Below are 21710 nucleotides of genomic sequence, written 5' to 3'. Positions count from 1 at the left end.
CTCCTTCCGCTGCTCCAGCGCGGGCATCTGGCGGGGGTGTGGAGTCCACACCTCACTCCCCCCTCCCAGGCTGGCCCAGCCCCTCCTTCTGGGGAGTCGAGGAGCCCCAGACTCCGCCTCCACACCAAAACAAGGTTCTGTCAAAATACTTTATTTCGGATCAGGCAGTGTTAGAAAAGGGGGGTGATTGTGGGCCATGGCTGCTCCAAAGACCAGGGCGCACCCGGGGCTCCGGGGCCAGGCTCCCTGCAGTCTCGGCGGCTTCCTCCTCCCAGTGTGCGAGGGAGGCCGGGAGGGGTCCCTGGGCGGGGAGTTGCTGCGCATCTGTTGTGTGTGTGCGTCTGTCTGTCTGTTCGGGTCTGTTTCAGACTATGTCTGCCTGTCTGTCCGAGTCTGTTTTAGGCTGTATCTGCCTGTCTCTCTGTCTGGGTCTCTTTCAGGCTGCGTCGGTCTGTCCGTCTGGGTCTGTTTCAGGGCGCGTCTGTCTGTCTGTCTGGGTCTGTTTCAGGCTGTGTCTGTCTGTCTGTCTGGGTCTGTTTCAGGCTGTCTGGGTCTGTTTCAGGCTGTGTCTGTCTGTCTGTCCGGGTCTGTTTCAGGCTGTGTGTGGGTCTGTTTCAGGCTGTGTCTGTCTGTCTGTTTGTCTGGGTCTGTTTCAGGCTGTGTCTGTCTGTCTGTCCGGGTCTGTTTCAGGCTGTGTCTGTCTGTCTGTCCGGGTCTGTTTCAGGCTGTGTCTGTCTGTCTGTCTGGGTCTGTTTCAGGCTGTTTCTGTCTGTCTGTCCGGGTCTGTTTCAGGCTGTGTCTGGGTCTGTTTCAGGCTGTCTGTCTGTCTCGGTCTGTTTCAGGCTGTGTCTGTCTGTCTGTTTGTCTGGATCTGTTTCCGGCTGTGTCTGTCTGTCCAGGTCTGTTTCAGGCTGTATGTGTGTCTGCTCTTTGCTTCTGCTCCTGGCTCTGTGTGTATTTCCCGGGTCCTGTGGCCCTCTCTTTGCCATGTGTCTGAGTGTCGGTGCCTGCGTGGGCCTCAGTCAGGCCCTGGGTGTGTGGCTATGAGCTGTGCCTCCCCCATTCTGGCATCTCTGCTGGGGTCTTGGCCTCACGTCCCATCCCCAGGTGGGTCGCTGTCCAGTGCAGCATCCCCAAGGCACCCCTGGGCAGAGGGGCCTGGGAGCATAGTCCTGGCGGGGCTCACAGCTCGTCTCCCGCCGCCTCCAGCCCTGCACGTCCTGAGCCAGTGCTCGGCCCAGGCGCCACCCAGTCCAGCAGGGCGACCTGGCCCAGCCCCTCTGTTGCATTCCTCAGGACCAGGGTGGCGTTGTCCAGCTCCTCCGTCGAATTGGTCAGGTTCGCGGTGTTCTGGAAGCCCCAGTCTGCCCCGGGGCTTCCTGGAGACTCTTCTCGGGTTGTGTCAGCCTCGGGTCGGGGTCCTGGGGCCTCGGAGCCTGGCACAGCATCAGCGGCCACGCGGGAGGCAGCATCGTTGTGCAAAGTTCTGGAGAACACTGATTGGGGAAGGGGGGCATCACAGGGGACAAGGTGGAGGTGGAGTCCTATGCTCCCTTCCCTGGCCCCCAGCCTCAGGGAACAGGGGCACAGGGGTCTTCTCCCCCTCCCCCAGAGGCCCAGGACGGGGACTTGGGGAGACCAGACAAGGGTTTCAAAGGTGGGGATCCCCTACCTCGTACAGGCGCAAAGTCCCCAGGGCTCTCGGTTTTGTTGGGGCCAAAAGGGCTGATGGAGGGGAGGATGATGAGGGCAAAGGACAGCAACAGGACCTGGTGGAGACAGCGGCAGAGTCACCCCCTCCCTCCCCTCCCCTGCAAGCACCTCCATCCCACAGGCAGGGAAACTGAGGCCCCAAAGACCAGACTGGATCATACTTGAGCTGGGGCACAAGGAGAGCTTGGACTCATTGTCACCTCCCTATGGGCCCCTCTACAGAAGCCTAGGTCCCCGGCTTGCCTGGGGACACCAGGACTCACCGCGACACAGGTGCCTGTCTGGGCTGACTTGCTGGTGGACTGCACCACAATGGCCTGGAGTTTCTTCAGCTGCTCCAAGAGGGACCTTAGAGAGACAGGCAGGCCTCCGCTGAGCCCTAAAGGGCCTCGGTCCTGCTTCTCGTCCATTTCCGGGGTCCCCCAGCCCCACTAAAGTCCAAATTCCATCCATTCTTCAAGGGCCTCTGGCTCTTTATTTATTTTATTTATTTATTTGTTTATTTATTTATTTATTTATTTTGAGACAGAGTCTTGCTCCATCGCCCAGGCTGGAGTGCAGTGGCGGGATCGCGGCTCACTGCAAGCTCCGCCTCCCAGGTTCACGCCATTCTCCTGCCTCTGCCTCCCGAGTAGCTGGGACTACAGGCGCCCGCCACCACACCCGGCTAATTTTTTTTGTATTTTTAGTAGAGACAGGGTTTCACCGTGTTAGCCAGGATGGTCTTGATCTCCCGACCTTGTGATCCGCCTGCCTCAGCCTCCCAAAGTGCTGGGATTACAGGCGTAAGCCACCACACCAGGCCTTATTTATTTATTTTTGAGACAGAGCCTTGCTCTGTCACCCAGGCTGGAGTGCAGTGGTGCGATCTCGGCTCACGGCAACCTCCACCTCCCGAATTCAAGCAATTCTCCTGCCTCAGCCTCTCGAGTAGCTGGGACTGCAGGTGCCCGCCACCACGCCTGGCTAATTTTTTTGTATTTTTAGTAGAGACGGGGTTTCACCATGTTGGCCAGGCTGGTTTTGAACTCCTGACCTCAGGTGATCCACCCGCCTCGGCCTCCCAAAGTGCTGAGATTACAGGCGTGAGCCACTGCACGCGGCCCATAGGTGAAACTCTTATTCCCTATGTCATTCTGTCATCACATGGGCTCTCTGCTCTTCCTGCAAAGGGACTCTGGGGCTGCTTCCCCTGTCCTCTGCCCCAGCTGGACCCAGACTCACAGGTTTTGCTTCTCGAGATGCAAGACTTTCCTCTGTAACTCCTGATTCTGAGCAGTGCAAGCTGACATCCTGAAAGGAGGAAGACGCATCAACATTCAGCATATGCCAGTCACCAGCTGGCCCCACTGACATCTCCCCCAGAGGCCTCACGTTACAAGCCAAGAGAACCCAAGGCCAGAGAGGGGAAGTCATTCATCCAAGGTTACTTGGCAGGTCAGACATGGCTGGGATTTGAACCCACATCTGCCTGGTTCCTAGGTCCCATTTCTGCATTAATATGGAGGGGACTTCATTCAAAGCTGAGCCCCCTGGCTGGGTGTGGTGGTTCACACCTGTAATCCCAGCACTTTGGGAGGCCGCGGTGGGCGGATCACCTGAGGTCAGGAGTTCGAGACCAGCCTGGCCAACATGGTGAAACCCTGCCTGTACTAAAAATGCAAAATTAGCCAGGTGTGGTGGTGGGCGCCTGTAATTCCAGCTACTTGGGAACTTGGGAGGCTGAGGCAGGGGAATCGATTGAACCCGGGAAGTGGAGGTTGCAGTGAGTCAAGATCGTACCATTGCACTCCAGCCTGGGCAACAAGAATGAAACTCTGTGTCAAAAAATAAGAAAAGCTGAGCCTCCTAGATTCAGGCAATGATGTTTCCAGAAGATGAAATATCAGGACAACCAGGCATCCTGGGAGATTCAAGTTTCTTTTTTTGTTTGTTTGTTTTTTGAGATGGAGTCTCGCTCTGTCGCCCAGGCTGGAGTGCAGTGGCACAATCTCGACTCACTGCAAGCTCTGCCTTCCGGGTTCACGCCATTCTCCTGCCTCAGCCTCCCGAGTAGCTGGGACTACAGGCACCCGCCACCAAGCCCAGTTAATTTTTTTGGATTTTTAGTAGAGACAGAGTTTCACCGTGGTCTCGATCTCCTGAACTCGTGATCCGCCTGCCTCAGCCTCCCAAAGTGCTGGGATTACAAGCGTGAGCCACGGCGCCCGGCCGAGATTCAAGTTTCATCTCTCCCCCTCCCCATGACCTTGGGCCACTCCACTCTCTGATCTCAGCTTTTGTGTCTGTAAAATGGGATACAATTACCCAGGACATAGGGTGGTGGGGAGAATGACCCTGGATAAAGATGATCAGGAGCTTAGCAGATTGCATTTAAGAAAGGGGAGAGACCAGGCGCAGTGGCTCACGCCTGTAATCCCAGCACTTTGGGAGGCTGAGGCGGCCAGATCACCTGAGGTCAGGAGTTTGAGACTAGCCTGGGCAACACAGTGAAACCCCATCTCTACCAAAAATACAAAAAACTTAGCTGGGCGTGGTGGCCATGCACCTGTAATCCCAGCTTCTGGAGAGGCTGAGGCAGGAGAATCGCTTGAACCCGGGAGGTGGAGGTTGTAGTGAGCCAAGATCGCACCACTGCACTCCAGCCTGGGTGACAGAAGGAGACCCTTCCACACACAAAAAAAGGAAGTGTCTATCTTCAGGCAGAGGGTCAGAATAGGATGGGTCACACGTTGTCCTTTCTCTGCACACCTTCTAGGGGGCAAAGGGTCCCCCAAACCCTTGTCCTACACCATCTCTAGGCATCTTTCCATCCCTGCAATCAGTAAGAAGCATGATCTCTCCCAGAGAGGAGAATCACCTACAATTTTGTCAGACCCTAAGCTGTGTGGCCTTAGCCACATCTCCTTCTCTCTGGGCCTCAGTTTCCTCCACGAGTGTAGAGTCTGGGTCCAGCACTACCCACCGAGTCTCCAGGCCATCGATATATTCCTTTTTCTTCTTCCTGCTTTCTTGCGCTGACTGCTTGTTCCGGATTTTCCGGCGGATTTTTTTCAGCACTCGCTCCTCGTACTGCCAAGTGAAATGGGGAGGAGGGTTTCAGGCCAGAAAGTCCCCACTTGGAGTCCGGGGGCAGTAGCTCTCGCCTGTAATCCCAGCACTTTGGGAGGCCGAGGCAGGCGTATCACCTGAGGTCAGGAGTTCGAGACCAGCCTGGCCAACATGGTGAAACACCGTCTCTACTAAAAATACAAAAATTAGCCAGGCATGGTGGCGGGTGCCTGTAATCCCAGCTACTCGGGAGGCTGAGGCAGGAGAATGGCATGAACCCGGGAGGCGGAGGTTGCAGTGAGCCGAGATCGTGCCATTGCACTCCAGCCTGGGCAACAAGAGCGAAACTCCATCTCAATCAATCAATCAATCAATCAATAAAATAATTAAAATTAAAAAATTAAAGTCTTCACTTTGGGGATGGTGGGACAGTCCCCACTGTCCTGACCCCACTTCACCTAACCTGGACCCCACAACTTCACCCCATCCTCTTTGCATACGAGACATCCCGGAGCCAAGGACCCAGAGGCAGATTCCTAATGACTTGAAGCTACCCTTTGCCCAAACCCTCACAGAGTCTCCGGGAGGTGCCTGGGTTCTGAGGGTCTTTTCCCAGCTCCCAATACTGCAAAATGGGCAACTGCCCACCAGACTTTGGGCATGGGTACCACTCCACCACCTTGTGGCCATCCCTGGAAACATCACCTTTCCCTGGCGACAGCAAGTGTTTTAAGACTAATTAATAAATTTTTTCTTCTTTCTTTCGTTTCTTTCTTTTCTTTCCTTTCTTTTCCCCTCCCTCCCTCCCTCCCTTTCTCCCTTTCTCTCTTTCTCTCTTTCTCTCTCTCTTTCTTTCTTTCTTTCTTTCTTTCTTTCTTTCTTTCTTTCTTTCTTTCTTTCTTTCTTTCTTTCTTTCTTTCTTTCCTTCTTTCTTGTTTCGCTCTTGTCACCCAGGCTGGAGTGCAGTGGCAAGATCTCAGCTCACTGCAACCTCCACCCCCGGGGTTCAAGTGATTCTCCCACCCCAGCTTCCCAAGTAGCTGGGATTACAGGTGCACACCACCATGCCTGGCTAATTTTTGTATTTTTAGTAGAGACAGGGTTTCACCATGTTGGCCAGGCTGGTCTCAAACTCCTGACCTCAGGTGATCCGCCCATCTTTGCCTCCCAAAGAGCTAGGATTACAGGCGTGAGTCACCACACCCGGCCAATAAGTGTCTTCAAATGGGAATGTCAGGCTGGGCGCGGTGGTTCACAGTGCTGTAATCCCAGCACTTTGGGAGGCCAAGGCAAGAGGATCGCATAAGTCCAGGAGTTCAAGACTAGACTGGGCAGCATTTAGTAAATACCCTGTCTCTACTAAAACAAAACAACAACCACAAAATCAGCTGGGTGTGGTGGTGCATGCCTATAGTCCCAGCTGCTTGGGAGGCTGAGGCAGGAGGATCCCTTGAGACCAGGAGTTCAAGGTTGCAGTTAGCTGCTACCTGCAGATTGTACCACTGCACTCCAGCCTGAGCGACAAAGTGAGATCCTATCTCAAAACAAACAACAACAACAATAGAAACAGATGGGGCCAGGCACGGTGGCTCACACCTGTAATCTTAACACTTTGGGAGGCCAAGGTCAGAGGACTGCTTGAGGCCAGGAGTTTGAGACCAGCCTGGGCAACATAGCAGGACCCTGTCTCTAAGGAAAAAAAAAAAATGCTGGGCGCAGTGACTCACACCTGTAATCCCAACACTTTGGGAGGCTGAGGTGGGCAGATCACAAGGTCAAGAGATCGAGACCATCCTGGCCAACATGGTGAAACTCCGTCTCTACTCAGAAAAAAAAAAAAAAAAAATTAGCCAGGCATGGTGGCGCGTGCCTGTAATCCCAGCTACTTAGGAGGCTGAGGCAGGAGAATCACTTGAACCTGGGAAGCGGAGGTTGCAGTGAGCCGAGATTGCGCCACTGCACTCCAGCCTGGGCAACAAAAGTGAAACTCCGTCTCAGAAAAAAAAAAAAAATTAGCTAGGCATAATGGCATACACCTGTAGTCCCAGCTGCTAGGGAGGCTGATGTGGGAGAATCACTTGTACTCCAGGGGGGGAAGTTGGAGTGAGCCAAGATCACCTCACTCCACTCCAGCCTGGGCAACAGAGTAAGAACCTGTCTCAAAAGAAAAAAAAAACAAAACAGATGAGAATATCAAACTCAGGCATTGATACTGAGTGCAGCAGGCTGGGTGGGGACTGTGGTTAGCTAGAGAACCCAAACAGCTACCCAGCCATTGACTGGTGCATATGGAGGTTTGAGAATATGAAACAGAGGACATTCAAGTAATTGAGTTGGTTTTTTGGATTTTGTTTTGTTTATGTTTTTAGTTTTTTTGTTTTTGTTTTTGTTTTGACAGAGTTTCGCTCTTGTCACCCAGGCTGGAGTGCAGTGGTACCATCTCGGCTCACTGCAACCTCCACCTCCCGGGTTCAAGGGAGATCCTCCTGCCTCAGCCTCCTGAGAAGCTGGGAGGCTGAGAAGCACCTTACAGTTGCCCACCACCAGGCACAGCTAATTTTTGTAATTTTAGTAGAGACGGGGTTTCACCATGTTAGCCAGGCTAGTCTCGAACTCCTGACCTCAAGTGATCCTCTGCCTCAGCCTCCCACAGTGCTGGGATTACAGGTGTGAGCCACCGTGCCCAGCCTCAAGTCACTGAGTTCTCTTGTAAAATCTACCGGTCAGAAAAACATTATCAAGCAATTCAAAAATGTATAAAATGCAGTACAGTCCAATCAAAACATGTCTGCAGGGCCAGGCATGATGGCTCATGCCTGTAATCCCAACACTTTGGGAGGCCAAGGTGGGAGAATCACTTGAACCCAGGAGTTCCAGCCCAGCCTGGGCAACATAACAAGACCCCATTTCTACAAAAAAAAAAAAAAAAAATTAAATTAGCCAAGTGTAGTGGCGTGCACCTGTCATCCTAGCTACTTGAGAGGCTGAGGCGGAAGGATCTCTTGAGCACAGGAGGTCAAAGCTGAAGTGAGCTATGATGGCACCACTGCACTCCAGCAGGACACAGCAAGACCTTATTTCCAAAAAAAAAAAAAAAAAAGTTTGCTGCACCCAAATTGCTGCCACCTGGAGTCCGCCATTCATTCCTGGATGTTGATAATTACCCTCTGAGTTGAATTTACAATGGGGCTTCTGACTGATTGTTTTGGCTCTGGTGACAGCATAGCATTCTAGTACGGGCGTTCTAAAGGTGAGACACATAGCCAGTGCCGTAGCTCACGCCTGGAATCCCAGCACTTTGGGAGACCGAGGCAGGAGGATCACATGAGGTCAGGAGTTCGAGACCAGCCTGGCCAACATGGTGAAACCCTGTCTCTACTAAAAATACAAAAATGAGTTGGGCGTGGTGGCGCATGGCTGTAATCCCAGCTACTCAGGAGGCTGCGGCGGGAGAATCGCTGGAATCTGAGAGGCAGAGGTTGCAGCGAGCTGAGATCGTGCCACTGCATCCCAGCCTCGGTGACAGAGAAAGACTCTACTCTAAATAAATAAATAAAGGTGGGACACACATGCAGGTAAGTGCACGAAGGGGAGATGGATCCAGGGCTGGAAGTCCCCCCGGACTCACCTTAGTGAGGGGCAGCTGAGTGGGCAGGGTGATGCCTTCTTTAGCCAGCAGCTTCTTCTCATCCTCGGTGAGTACCAGCTCCTGACAGTGCCCAGCCCCAGGTCGCAGGAGGTAGGAGGTCCCCAGGTGATGCTGTTGCTACGGAAAAAATCAGAGGAATGACAGCGGGTGCAGGGACACCAACTGCCTTCAGGAAATGAAAGAGGTATCAGATCGAAAACACTATCACCCCAGGCTGGGTGTGGTGGCTCACGCCTGTCATCCCAGCACTTAGAGAGGCTGAGGCGTGTGGATCACTTGAGCTCAGGAGATCGAGACCAGCCTGGGTAACATGATGAAACCTCGTCTCTACTAAAAACACAAAAATTGCCCGGGTGCAGTGGCTCACGCCTGTAATCCCAGCACTTTGGGATGCCGAGGTGGGCAAATCACTAGGTCAGGAGTTTGAGACCATCCTGGCCAACATGGTGAAACCCAGTCTCTACTAAAAATACAAAAAGTTAGCTGGGCGTAGTGGCGGGTGCCTGTAATACCAGCTACTTGCGAGGCTGAGGCAGGAGAATCGCTTGAACCCAGAAGGCAGAGGTTGCAGTGAGCCAAGATTGTGCCACTGCACTCCAGCCCTAGTGACAGTGTGAGACTCCGTCTCAAAAAAAAAAAAAAAAAAACATTACCCGACCATGGTGGCGGCGCCTGTAATCCCAGCTACTCAGGAGGCTGAGGCAGGAGAATTGCCTGAACCTGGGAAATGGAGGTTCCAGTGAGCCCAGATCACACCACTGCACTCCAGCCTGAGAGACAGAGTAAAACTCTGTCTCAAAAAAAAAAAAAAGAAAAGGTGGCTCATGTCTGTAGTCCCAGCACTTTGGGAGGCCAAGGCAGGTGGATCACTTGAGGTCAGGAGTTCGAGACTAGCCTGGCCAACATGGTGAAACCCTGTCCCTATTAAAAATACAAAAATCATCCTGGTGTGGTGGCACGTGCCTGTAATCCCAGCTACTCGGGAGGCTGAGGCAGAAGAACCGCTTGAACCCGGGAGGCAGAGGTTGCAGTGAGCCAAGATTGTGCCACTGCACTCCAGCCCTAGTGACAGTGTGAGACTCCGTCTCAAAAAAAAAAAAAAAAACATTACCCGACCATGGTGGCGGCGCCTGTAATCCCAGCTACTCAGGAGGCTGAGGCAGGAGAATTGCCTGAACCTGGGAAATGGAGGTTCCAGTGAGCCCAGATCACACCACTGCACTCCAGCCTGAGAGACAGAGTAAAACTCCGTCTCAAAAAAAAAAAAAAGAAAAGGTGGCTCATGTCTGTAGTCCCAGCACTTTGGGAGGCCAAGGCAGGTGGATCACTTGAGGTCAGGAGTTCGAGACTAGCCTGGCCAACATGGTGAAACCCTGTCCCTATTAAAAATACAAAAATCATCCTGGTGTGGTGGCACGTGCCTGTAATCCCAGCTACTCGGGAGGCTGAGGCAGAAGAACCGCTTGAACCCGGGAGGCAGAGGTTGCAGTGATCTGAGATCCAGCCTGGGCGACAGAAACTCTGTCTCAAAACAGCAACAACAAAACCTATCACTCCTGCCACCACAGAATCTCCCTTGGCAGCAGGGCTCGAAATAACCAACACACGGTCCTTTGACCGGGTCATTCTACCTTCAGAAATCAGTCCTACAGATATCCTCACACACGCGCAAAATGGCATATGGACAGGGTTTTTCATTTCTTTCTTTCTTTTTTTTTTTTTTTTTTTTTTTTTTTGAGACGAGTCTCTCTCTGTCGCCCAGGCTGGAGTGCAGTGGCGCGATCTCAGCTCACTGCAAGCTCCGCCTCCCGGGTTCACGCCATTCTCCTGCCTCAGCCTCCCGAGTAGCTGGGACTACAGGTGCCCGCCACCATGACCTGCTGATTTTTTGTATTTTTAGTAGAGACCAGGTTTCACCATGTTAGCCGGGATGGTCTTGATCTCCTGACCTCGTGATCCGCCCACCTCGGCCTCCCAAAGTGTTGGGATTACAGGCGTGAGCCACCGCGCCCAGCCCTTTTGACAGCTTTCTTCTTTTCATTGTATTATTACTATTATTATTTTTGAAATAGGGTCTTGCTACTTCACCCGGGTTGGAGTGCCGTGGTGCTATCTTGGCTCACTGCAACCTCCGCCTCCCCGGCTCAAGCGATTCTCCAGCTTCAGCTTCCCGAGTAGCTGGAACCACAGAGCGTACCGCCATGCTTGGCTAATTTTGAATTTTTTGTAGAGATGGGGTTTCACTATGTTGCCCAGGCTGGTCTCAAACTCCTGGGCTCAAGCAATGTGTCCACTTCAGCCTCCCAAAGTCCTGGGATTACAGGCATGAGCCACCACACCCAACTTTTCTTCTTTTAAGATGCAAGATATCACTGTGTCACCCAGGCTGGAGTGCAGTCATGTGATCATAGCTCACTGCAGCCTTGACCTCCTGAGCTCAAGTGGTCCTCCTGCCTCTGCCTCCTGAGTAGCTGGGACTACAGGTGTGCACCACCACACCCAGCTAATTTTTTTTTTTTTTTTCCTGTAGAGACGAGGTCTTGCTATGTTGCCCAGGCTGGTCTTCAACTGCTGATAACTAGCATTTATAAATGCATCATTTTTTTTTTGTATCGTTGTTCTGTATGTCAGCTATACAAAAAAAATGGGAGGTCGAGGCAGGAGGATCACTTGAGCTTAGGAATTTGAGGCAGTCGTGGTGACAGAGGGAAACCTTGACTTTAAATAAAATAAAATAAGGCCAGGCACAGTGGCTCATGCCTGTAATCCCAGCACTTTGGGAGGCTGAGGCGGGTGGATCACCTGATGTCAGGAGATCGAGACCAGCCTGACCAACATGGTGAAACCCCGTCTCCACTAAAAATACAAAAATTAGCCGGGTATGGTGGCAGGCACCTGTAGTCCTAGCTACTTGGGGGCTGAGGTATGAGAATCACTTGAGCCCAGGAGGTTGAGGCTACAGTGAGCCGAGATTGTGGCACTGCACTTAGCCTGGACGACGGAGCGAGACTCTATCTCAAAAAATAAACAAATAAAATAAAACAAAATAAGCCAGTTATCATTGCCAAAGCAGTCGTTCATTCTCCTTTCCCTTCCGTCATGGCCTGCTGAAGTACTGCCTCCTCCGGGAAGCCTTCCTGGATCTGCAGTGACCCTGCAGGCTCTCTTTCTTTTCTGTACACCTTAATGAACAGTACATCGCCCCATCCTGACCATCAGATCCTAGAGGCTGAGCACACAGCTGGTGCTCACTGCATATCTCTCTAGTTGCCAGGGGCACCCTGGCCTTCACTAGAGATTATCAGGATAACCTTTGGCATTGGAGAAACAGGACTTCAAAACCCTGAGTCTGCCACTTGCATGCTGTGTGACTTAGGGCTCATGGCTTAACCTCTCTGGGCCTTGACCTTCTCATCTGCAAAATGGGTTTGGGTTGTCAAATCTGGCTTATGGGAGCATGAAGCCCTTGGCAGGGTAGATGGCCTTCAATTGGTGTGCAATGGGCACCATAAGCTCAATAGACCATCCCAGGGATCAAGCCTGCAGCAGCTGTGTAGCATTGGGCAAATGACTGAACCTCTCTGTGCCCTTTTTCTCCTATGTAAAATTAAGATAATAAAAGCCCCAGGCGGGGCGCAGTAGCTCATGCCTATAATCCAGCACTGTGAGAGGCCAAAGCAGGAGGATCACTTGAGGCTACGAGTTCAAGACCCATATCTACAGAAAAAAATTAAAAGAAAAATCAGCTGGGTATAAACGGGGTGCGGTGGCTCACGCCTGTAATCCCAGCACTTTGGGAGACCAAGGTGGGCAGATCACGAGGTCAGGAGATCGAGACCATCCTGGCTAACATGATGAAACCCTGTCTCTACTAAAAATACAAAAAAAATCCTGGTTAATACAGTTAAACCCCATCTCTACTAAAAAGATACAAAAAATCAGCCAGGTGTGGTGGCGGGCACCTGTAGTCCCAGCTACTCGGGAGGCTGAGGCAGGAGAATGGTGTGAACCCGGTAGGCGGAGCTTGCAGTGAGCTGAGATCGCGCCACTGCACTCCAGCCTGGGTGACAGAGCAAGACTCCGTCTCAAAAAAAAGAAAAAAAGAAAAATTAGCCAGGTGTGGCGGCATGCTCCTGTAGTCCCAGCTGCTGGGGAGGCTGAGGCGGGAGAATGGTGTGAACCCGGTAGGTGGAGCTTGCAGTGAGCTGAGATCGCGCCACTGCACTCCAGCCTAGGTGACAGAGCAAGAGGCTGTCTCAAAAAGAAAAAAGAGAAACAAAATTAGCCGGGCCTGGTGGTGCATGCCTGTAATCTCAGCTACTTGGGAGGCTGAGGCAGGAGAATCACTTGAACCCAGGAGGCAGAGGTGGCAGTGATCCGAGATTGCACCACTGCATTTCAGCCTGGGCGACAGAGCAAGATTCTGTCTCAGAAAAATAAAATAAAATAAAATAAAATAAAAAAGACAAGAAAAATTAGCTGGGTGTGGTGGTGCACGCCTGTAGTCCCAGCTACTTGGGAGTCTGAGGGAGGAGGATCGCTTGAGGCCAGGAGTTTGAGGCAGCAGTGAGCTAGGATTGCGCCACTGCACTCCAGCCTGGGCAATAGAGAGATCCTGTCTCAAAAAAAATTTTTTAAGATGATAAATAAAGAGTGCCTGGCATATAGCAGGTGCAGCCTCAGTTTTAGCTTTGTTCTTTTTGTTGTTGTTATTGTTGAGACAGTCCTGGTCTGTTGGCCAGGCTGGAGTGCAGTGGTACAATCACAGCTCACTGCAGCCTTGACCTCCTGGGCTCAAGCGATCCTTCCACCTCAGCCTCCCGAGTAGCTGGGACCACAGGCATGTGCCACCATGCCAGGCTAATTTTTGTATTTTTTGTACAGATGCGGTTTCACCATGTTGCCCAGGCTGGTCTCAAACTCCTGAGCTCAAGCGATCTGCCTGCCTTGGCCTCCCAAAGTCCCAGGATTACAGGTGTGAACCACCACACTCAGCCAGTTTTAGCTTTTTTTTGTTGTTGCTATTGTTACTACTAAATACTACAGAGGAAGACACCCCAGCCCAGGCAACAGTGAGCTCAGGACTGGAATGGTCTCTAACTGTGGGCAAATTCCACGCCTTTCTGTGACTCAGTTTTCCAGTCTCTGAAATGGGGATATTTAGGCTCCTTGAACCCGAGCAACCCTCCCAGCTCCAACTCCCCATGGGAGGGTGTGGGGGTGCTCACCAGGTCCCCGCTGCTGGCCGAAAGGAGGAGGTCTTTCACGGTGAGATTGCATCGTGGGGACAGGTCCACCGAATCTGCCGGCTTCTCAGCACAGATCTTTCCTCCTGGGCTCCACATTTCTGACCAGGGCAGGTGGGGACGGAGACAGGGAGAGTGTCAGATGGGGGGAGTCCTGAGCTTCCAGCCTCTAACCGCCTCCTCCACCAAGTCTCCCTTGATTAATCCCAACATTCATATGACTTATGCCAGAGTTTGGAGTCCCCAAGGCCTGAGTTGAAGGGGGGCAGCCCTCACTAGTGACTCGGTCTCCCCTCTGCTATAAGATGGGAACCCAGCCAGTCATGGTGGCTCATGCCTGTATTCCCAGCACTTTGGGAGGCCAAGGCAGGCGGATCATCTGAGATTAGGAGTTCAAGACCAGCCTGGCCAACATGGTGAAACCCCATCTCTATTAAAAATACAAAAATTAGCCGGGCCTGGTGGCGTGCACCTGTAATCCCAGCTGCTCTGGAGGCTGAAGCAGGAGAATCACTTGAACCCGGGTGGTGGACATTACAGTGAGCTGAGATTGTGGCACTGCCCTCCAGCCTGGGTGACACAGCGAGACTCCATCTCAAAAAAAAAAAAAAGATGGGGACCCAAATTCAACAGGGCTTGGTTCTGTCCGTCCCACAAGGCTGAGGAAGACACAGGACATTGTCAGGAGACACTGGCTGATTCAAAAGGGAGTGGCTGTTATCACACAGAATTACAAGCTAGATTTGCAGCCAGCCAGGCGTTATCTCACCCAAGGGGCAGGGACGAGGTCTGATTCACCTCTGGTTGTCCCCTCCTGGTAGCCGGCATGCAGTAGGCATGCTGTCCCAGCACACAAACTTCGGGTCAGGTAACCCTTGGTTCTAATCCTGGTTGGGCAGGGCTGTGTGACCTTGAGTAAGTGACTTCACCTCTCTGAGACTCAGATTTTTTTTTTTTTTTTTTGAGACGGAGTCTCACTCTGTCGCCAGGCTGGAGAGCAGTGTGGCAATCTCGGCTCACCGCAACCTCCACCTCCCAGGTTCAAGAGATTCTCCTGCCTTAGCCTCCCGAGTAGCTGAGACTACAGGCGCCCGCCACCACACCCAGCTAATTTTTGTATTTTTAGTAGAGACAGAGGTTTCACCATGTTGGCCAGGATGGTCTCGATCTCTTGACCTCGTGATCCGCTCGCTTCGGCCTCCCAAAGTGCTGGGATTACAGGCGTGAACCACTGTGCCCAGCGTTTTTTGTTTTTGTTTTTTGGGTTTTTTTCGAGTCAGAGTCTGGCTCTGTCACCCAGGATGGAGTGCAGTGGCATGATCTCGGCTCACTGCAACCTCCGCCTCCCGGGTTCAGGTGATTCTCCTGCCTCAGGCTCCTGAGTAGCTGGGACTACAGGTGGCCCCCACCATGCCTGGCTAATTTTGTATTTTTAGTAGAGATGGGGTTTCACCATGTTGGCCAGGCTGGTCTTGAAGTCCTAACCTCAAGTGATCCGCCTGCCTCAGCCTCCCAAAGTGCTGGGATTACAGGCATGAGTCACCGCTCCGGGCCTGAGCCTCAGTTTTGTCAACTCTCCAATGGGACCAAGAAGAGCTCATAGCAAGGGTCAAGGGACAAAGGCCACCCAGAGGCCAGGTATCTCCAGCCAGGGCTCTGCCTGGCCCGCCGGGACTGCTTAATCAATAGAGTGAATCATTACTATCTGCTGTTCCCCACGTCTAGGAGGAGCACCCTGGAACCTAGGACCCGGTAACCTCATGCACTTTTATTGAGCATCTACAGGCTGCGTGGAGTGGCTCACACCTGTAATCTCAGCACTTTGGGAGGCTGAGGCGGGCAGATCACCTGAGCTCAGGAGTTCGAGACCAGCCTGGCCAACATGGTGAAACCTCGTCTCTACTAAAAAATAAATATTAGCCGGGCATGGTGGCATATGCTTGTGATCCCAGCTACTCAGGAGGCTGAGGCAGGTGAATTGCTTGAACCTGGAAGGCAGAGGTTGCAGTGAGCAGAGATCGCGCCACTTTACTCCAGCCTGGGTGACAGAGTGAGACTCCGTCGCAAAAAATAAAAATAAATAAAAAATTAAAAAAAATCTACTAGGAACCAGGCACGGGGTACAGACACGTAGAAGGCAAGACCCTGACTTTGGGCTGTGCTTGTCAACACCACGCCTGGTGCCTGAGCCACCTGCCAGGGTTGCATCCTAGCTCTGTGGTTTTAGCTCATTGCTCAACCTGACAGGACTGTTTCACGATCTGGAAAATGGGCTCCCAATAGCATCCACGTGAAAGCATGGAAACACCTAGCCAAGGGAGACACGTGTCCTGAGTTTGAGTTTGGGCCCAACTCCAAATTGCTGTGTGACCTTGGACAAGATGCCAGCCCTCTCTGGGCCTCCATTTCCTCACTTACAGGAAGGGCCCTGGAACAAGGTGAGGGCAGTGGGCAGAGACACAGCAGGACTCACCCAGGTCTATGGTCACAGAGGCTTCAGGTACTTGGGTCACTGGCCCTGGGGGTGTGGTGGAGCAAGAGTTGCCAGGATGATAGGAGAGGCAGGGCCCTTTGCCAGGCTGGGCAGGATGGCAGCCGGCGGGGGAGGTGGCCGGTCCGCTGCGTGGAGGGGTGTCCTGGGGGTCGGAGGGGAGGTCTTCGGAGATGCCACTATCACTGCCTTCAGGGGACCAGAGTGGGGAGCTGGGCAGTGAGTCTCCAGAGCCCAGGATGGAGCTGAGGAAGTCGTCAGAGTCGGGGTTTGGCAGGACCTGCTGGGGTGGACAGGGAGGGGTAGTAGGAATTAGGAAGCGCGCACTCTTTTTAGATTAGTGTGTGGCCCCAGGGAAACCAGTGACCCTCTTTGAGCCTTAGGTGTCCTTCCTTTCTCCAAGATGAGTTACTGCTTCTTCCTCCCGGGGCTGTTGAGGCTCAAACACAGTAACATAGCATAAAAATCCCAGCCAGTGCCAGGTGCAGTGGCTCCTGCCTGTAATCCCAGCACTTTGGGAGGCCGAGGAGGGCGAATCACTTGTGGTCAGGAGTTCGAGATCTGCCTGGCCAACATGATGAAACCCCATTTCTACTAAAAATACAAAAAGTAGCTGGGCATGGTGGCAGGCATCTGTAGTCCCAGCTACTCGGGAGTCTGAGGAAGGAGAATCTGAACCCATAAGACGGAGGCTGCAGTGAGCTGAGATCACGCCACCGCACTCCACCCTAGGCAACAGAGCAAGACTCCATCTCAAAAAAAAAAAAAAAAAAAGAAAAAAAGAAAAACTAAAGAGCCAGGCGCCGTGGCTCACGCCTGTAATCCCAGCACTTTGGGAGGCCAAGGCGGGCAGATCACCTGAGGTCGGGAGTTTGAGACCAGCCTGACCAACAGGGAGAAACCCCGCCTCTACTAAAAATACAAAATTAGCCAGGCGTGGTGGCACATGCCTGTAATCTCAGCTACTCGGGAAGCTGAGGCAGGAGAATCACTTGAACCTGGGAGGTGGGGGTTGCGGTGAGCCAAGATCACACCATTGCACTCCAGCCTGGGCAAAACAAGAGCGAAACTCTGTCTAAGAAAGAAAGAGAGAGAAGAGGAAGGAAGGGAGGAAGGGAGGGAGGGGGAGAGAGAGAGAGACAGAGAGAGAGGGAGAGAGAGAGAGAGAGAGAGAAAGAAAAAAAAAAACGAGAGACAGAGAGAAAGAGAAAAAAGGGCCGGGTGTGGTGACTCACGCCTGTAATCCCAGCACTTTGAGAGGCCGAGGCAGGTGGATCACCTGAGGTCAGAAGTTCAAGACCAGCCTGGCCAACATGGTGAAACCCCGTCTCTACTAAAAACACAAGAAATTAGCCGAGCGTGGTGGCAGGTGCCTGTAATCCCAGCTACTCGGGAGGTTGAGGTAGGAGAATCACTTGAACCTGGGATGCAGAGGTTGCAGTGAGCCAAGATTGCGCCATTGCGCTCCAGCCTGGGTGACAAGAGTGAAATTCTATCTCGAAAAAAAAAAAAAGAAAGAGAGTAAAAGAAAGAGGGAGAAAGGAAGGAAAAAAGGAGGGAAGGAAGGAAGGAAGGAAAGAGAAAAAGAGAGAGAAAAGAAAGAAAAAAAAGAAAGTGGGCCAGGCACGGTGGCACACGCCTGTAATCTCAGCACTTTGGGAGGCCGAGGCGGGTGGATCACAAGGTCAGGAGTTCAAGACCAGCCTGGCCAGGATAGTGAAACCCATCTCTACTAAAAATACAAAAATTAGCCAGGTGCAGTGGCGGGCGCCTGTAATCCCAGCTACTTGGGAGGCTGAGGCAAGAGCATCACTTGAACCCGGGAGGCAGAGGTTGCAGTGAGCCAAGATTACACCACTGCACTCCAGCCTGGGCAACAGAGCGAGACTCCTTCAAAAAAAAAAAAAAAAAAAAAGAAGAAGAAGAAAGAGAGAGAGAAAGGAAGGAGGGGAAGGAGAAGAGAACCGAACCTAGCCAGGGAGATGCCCCAAGTTTGAGTTTGAGCCTAACTCCAAATTGCTGTGTGACTTTGGATGAGTTTCCACCCTGCTCTGGGCCTCCATTTCCCCACCTGTAAGAAGGAGCTGATGCTACCCACTAAATGACGTGCTTGGCTAAAATCAAGCACCGTGACCCATTAGTGCATCGTAGAGCTGAGCAGAGCTCTGGCTGGGCTCTGGCGGGTCTAGCACCTTCGTGGGGCCTCAGTTGGCCCGCCTGGAGCTCTGTGGTCCCGGGGCAACTGCAGTGGACTCCTCACCTGGTCCTTGACGTGGCCCCAGCCCTCGCCCAGCTCCACGTGTCTCAGGATGCCGTCGTGCCGGTCAAACAGGAGATCCAGGAGCTCAAAGCTGTCGATGGGGTCCATGGAGCAGGCAGCAGAAGCCATCTGGGGCACGAGGAACAGATGTGAGGGTCACATACAGCCCCTCACCTCCCCACCTCCCATGTGCACACAACCCTGGCTCCTTCTGGCTAGAGTTCAGTTGCCACTCTGCCTCCAGGTTGGGCCAGCTGCTGCCCCTCTCTGAGACTCCCTTTCCAAATCTGGACTTTGAGGCTGATAGAGAGAATTCCACAGTGTGAGAGCCAATTTCTCTTAAAGTGCTGGAGAGGCTGGATGTGGTGGCTTACGCCTGTAATCTCAGCACTTTGGGAGGCCGGGGCAGGAGGATCACTTGAGCCCAGGAGTTCACGACCAGCCTGCGCAACATAGAGACCCCATCCCTACTGAAAATAATTTTAAAAAATTAGCTGGCTGTGGTGGCACACACTTGTCGTCCCAGCTACTGGGGAGGCTGAGGTAGGAGGATCCCTTGAACCCAGGAGGTTGAGGCTGCAGTGAGCTATGGCCACCCCACTGCACTCCAGCTTCGGTCACAGAGCAAGACCTTGTTTCAAAAAACAAAAAAGTATGGCAGGCACAGTGGCTCACATCTGTAATCCCAGCATTCTGGGAAGCCGAGGCGGGCAGCTCACCTGAAGTCAGGAGTTTGAGACCAGCCTAGCCAACATGGTGAAACCCTGTCTCTAGGAAAAGTACAAAAATTAGCCGGGCGTGGTGGTGCACACCTGTAATCCCAACTACTTGGGAGGCTGAGGCAGGAAGATCTCTTGAACCCAGGAGGTGGAAGTTGCAGTGAGCTGAGATCATGCCATTGCACTCTAGCCTGGGTGACAGAGGGAGACTCCATCTCAAAAAATAAAAATAAAAATAAAAATAAAATAAAATAAAATAAAAAGTGCTGGAGAGAGGCCCTAGCTAGAGATGCCGCTTGCCTCTCAGGCCTTCACAGCCTCCCCAAGTGCCCGCTCCTAGGAGGCAGGGGGACCTGGAAGAAAGACAAGGGCAGCCCTGGGGCAAAGGCACACAGTTTTGCTCATTGCATCCTTTCTCTGGGCCTCAGTCTTCCCATCTGTACAATAGGGGTGGAGATGGGGTCCTTCCAGCTCTGGCAGCTTGGGTAGGCTTTCCCAGCCTAGACTCCCGCTCTCCCTGGGGACCCAGTAGGGCTCACCTTTCCAGCAGCTAAATCCGTATTCATGGGTCCATCCAGCTCTGTCTGCAGATGCCTGGGGGGTCTCTGCTCCAAGCTGGAGGCCCACCCACCACCAGCGTTACCTGGGGCTGGGCAAGCTCACAGCCCTCTGTGGCTCTGTCACTACTCCCAAAAGATGCTGAAGCGGTCACAGGCAGCTCCCAGCCCACCTCCAGGTGCTGATTGGTAGACAGGGTGGAGAGACAGGGTTGAGGGCCAGTGACACTGGGGCAGGCAGGAGCAGGGGAGGGAAGACCGTTATCTGGGTGTTTTGCGGTTTTCCAGCCCTCTGTGAGCAAAGGTCGAAGTCTGGGGTACCTCCACTCTGCCGTGACCTCTGCCCTACTTACGAGGACTTTTTCTTTTTTTCTTTCTTTTTTGAGACGGAGTCTCGCTCTGTGGCCCAAGCTGGAGTGCAGTGGCGCCATCTCATTTCGGCTCACTGCAACCTCTGCCTCTTGGGTTCAAGTGATTCTCCTGCCTCAGCCTCCCGAGTAGCTGGGACTACAGGTCCCATCACCATGCCCGGCTAACTTTTGTATTTTTAGTAGAGATGAGGTTTCACCATGTTGTCCAGGCTGGTCTCGAACTCCTGACCTCGTGATCAGCCCACCTCAGTCTCCCAAAGTGCGGGGATTACAGGCGTGAGCCACCGCACCCGGCCAGTTACGGGACTTTTTCTCTTCAGAATTCCCAGATGGGTTCTGGGATAGCCCAGGGCCCTTACATGGGTCCTGTCCACTCCCTGGACAGAAACAAACCAAGAGGACCAGACCAGATCTTCACTGAAGCCAGTTTTCCTGCCAGCAGCTAGCGGCTCCCATCCTTCACCCCACCTGCCAACCTCCGGCCCCCAGCCCCCTCCGAAACCAGCTTGGACTCCGCCTCCGAGTCCCCATGGGTGATTCTGTGCAATCAATTCTCTCTAGAATCTTCTATCGTTCATTGAGTCAACAAATATTTATGGAGCCAAACTGGTTCCTGCTTAGGGCCTTTGCACCTGCTCACCTGCTGGCCCCTCTGCCTGGAACTCTCCTCTTGTACCCTCCCTCTTCCCCTCTGGCTCTAGGTCACTGTATTGACATTTTAGTGAATGTTCGATATTTGTGAATCAGCCCCGGTGGCTGAGAGGTGTCTCTGACCTCCCCTCCACCCCCTACCAAGAGAGAGGAGCCCTGTTTTTTTTTTTTTTTTTTTTTTTTTTGGTGGTGGTGGAGGACAGGGTCTCACTCTATTGCCCAGGCTGGAGTGCAGTGGCAGGATCATAGCTCACTGCAGCCTCCAACTCCTGGGTTCAAGTGATCCTCCCATCTCAGCCTCCCAAGTAGCTAGGACTGCAGGCGTGCACCACCACACCTGGCTAATTTTTTTTTTTTTTATAGAGATGGGGTCTTACTGTGTTGGCCAGTATGGTCTCAAACTGCTGGGCTCAAATGATCCACCTGCCTCAGCCTCCCAAAGTGCTGGGTTTACAGGCATGAGCCACTGTGCCCAGGCAAAGTCCCCCTTTAGCAGATGACATATTAGACCAAGCGTGGTGGCTCACATCTGTAATGCCAGCACTTTGGGAGGCCGAGGTGGGTGGATCACCTGAGGTCAAGAGTTCGAGACCAACCTGGCCAACATGGCGAAACACCATCTCTACTAAAAATATAAAAATTAGATGGGCGTGGTAGCACATGCCTGTAATACCAGTACTTGGGAGGCCGAAGCAGGAGAATCACTTGAACCCAGGAGGCAGAGGTTGCAGTGAGCTGAGATCACACCACTGCACTCCAACCTGGGTGACAGTGAGACTCTGTCTCAAAAAAAAAAAAATAATGACATGTTCAGTGCAGCCCTGAAGGATGAGATGGAACTGGCCCTGGGAAGGTCTGGGGAAAGGTGTCCCAGGCAGAGGCACAGTTTGTGCAAAGGCCCTGAGGCAGGTCCATGCCTGGCACATTGGAGGAACGGCAATGAGACCGCTGTGGCTGGAGCAGAGTGAGGAGAGGAAAACAGGGAGGAGAGGAAGACAGGGA

The 21710-nt window shown here is 52.8% G+C and overlaps 1 protein-coding gene across 2 annotated transcripts; it reads right to left on the bottom strand.

Annotated features, from left to right (window-relative positions):
• Positions 1–139: 139 nt before the first annotated feature.
• On the bottom strand, positions 140–19827 carry CREB3L3 (cAMP responsive element binding protein 3 like 3). 2 transcript variants are annotated; one of them, XM_055371270.2, is made up of 10 exons: positions 19669–19827; positions 18411–18539; positions 16133–16433; positions 13642–13760; positions 8393–8530; positions 4679–4785; positions 2938–3006; positions 1977–2061; positions 1673–1769; positions 140–1496 (listed from the first exon to the last, which is right to left on the bottom strand). In XM_055371270.2, the coding sequence occupies exons 1-10, from the start codon at positions 19693–19695 to the stop codon at positions 1183–1185; spliced, it is 1386 nt and encodes a 461-aa protein (XP_055227245.1). In that variant the 5' UTR covers positions 19696–19827; the 3' UTR covers positions 140–1182. The 2 variants fall into 2 exon arrangements, with proteins under 2 accessions (XP_055227245.1, XP_055227246.1); XM_055371271.2 differs by having other exon boundaries at positions 1056–1496; positions 16133–16430; positions 19669–19791.
• Between the last annotated feature and the right edge of the window lie 1883 nt (positions 19828–21710).

This window comes from Gorilla gorilla, chromosome 20 (genome assembly GCF_029281585.2).
Source record: "Gorilla gorilla gorilla isolate KB3781 chromosome 20, NHGRI_mGorGor1-v2.1_pri, whole genome shotgun sequence".
Classification (NCBI taxonomy): domain Eukaryota; kingdom Metazoa; phylum Chordata; class Mammalia; order Primates; family Hominidae; genus Gorilla; species Gorilla gorilla.
This window is presented reverse-complemented; position numbering and strand designations above follow the sequence as displayed.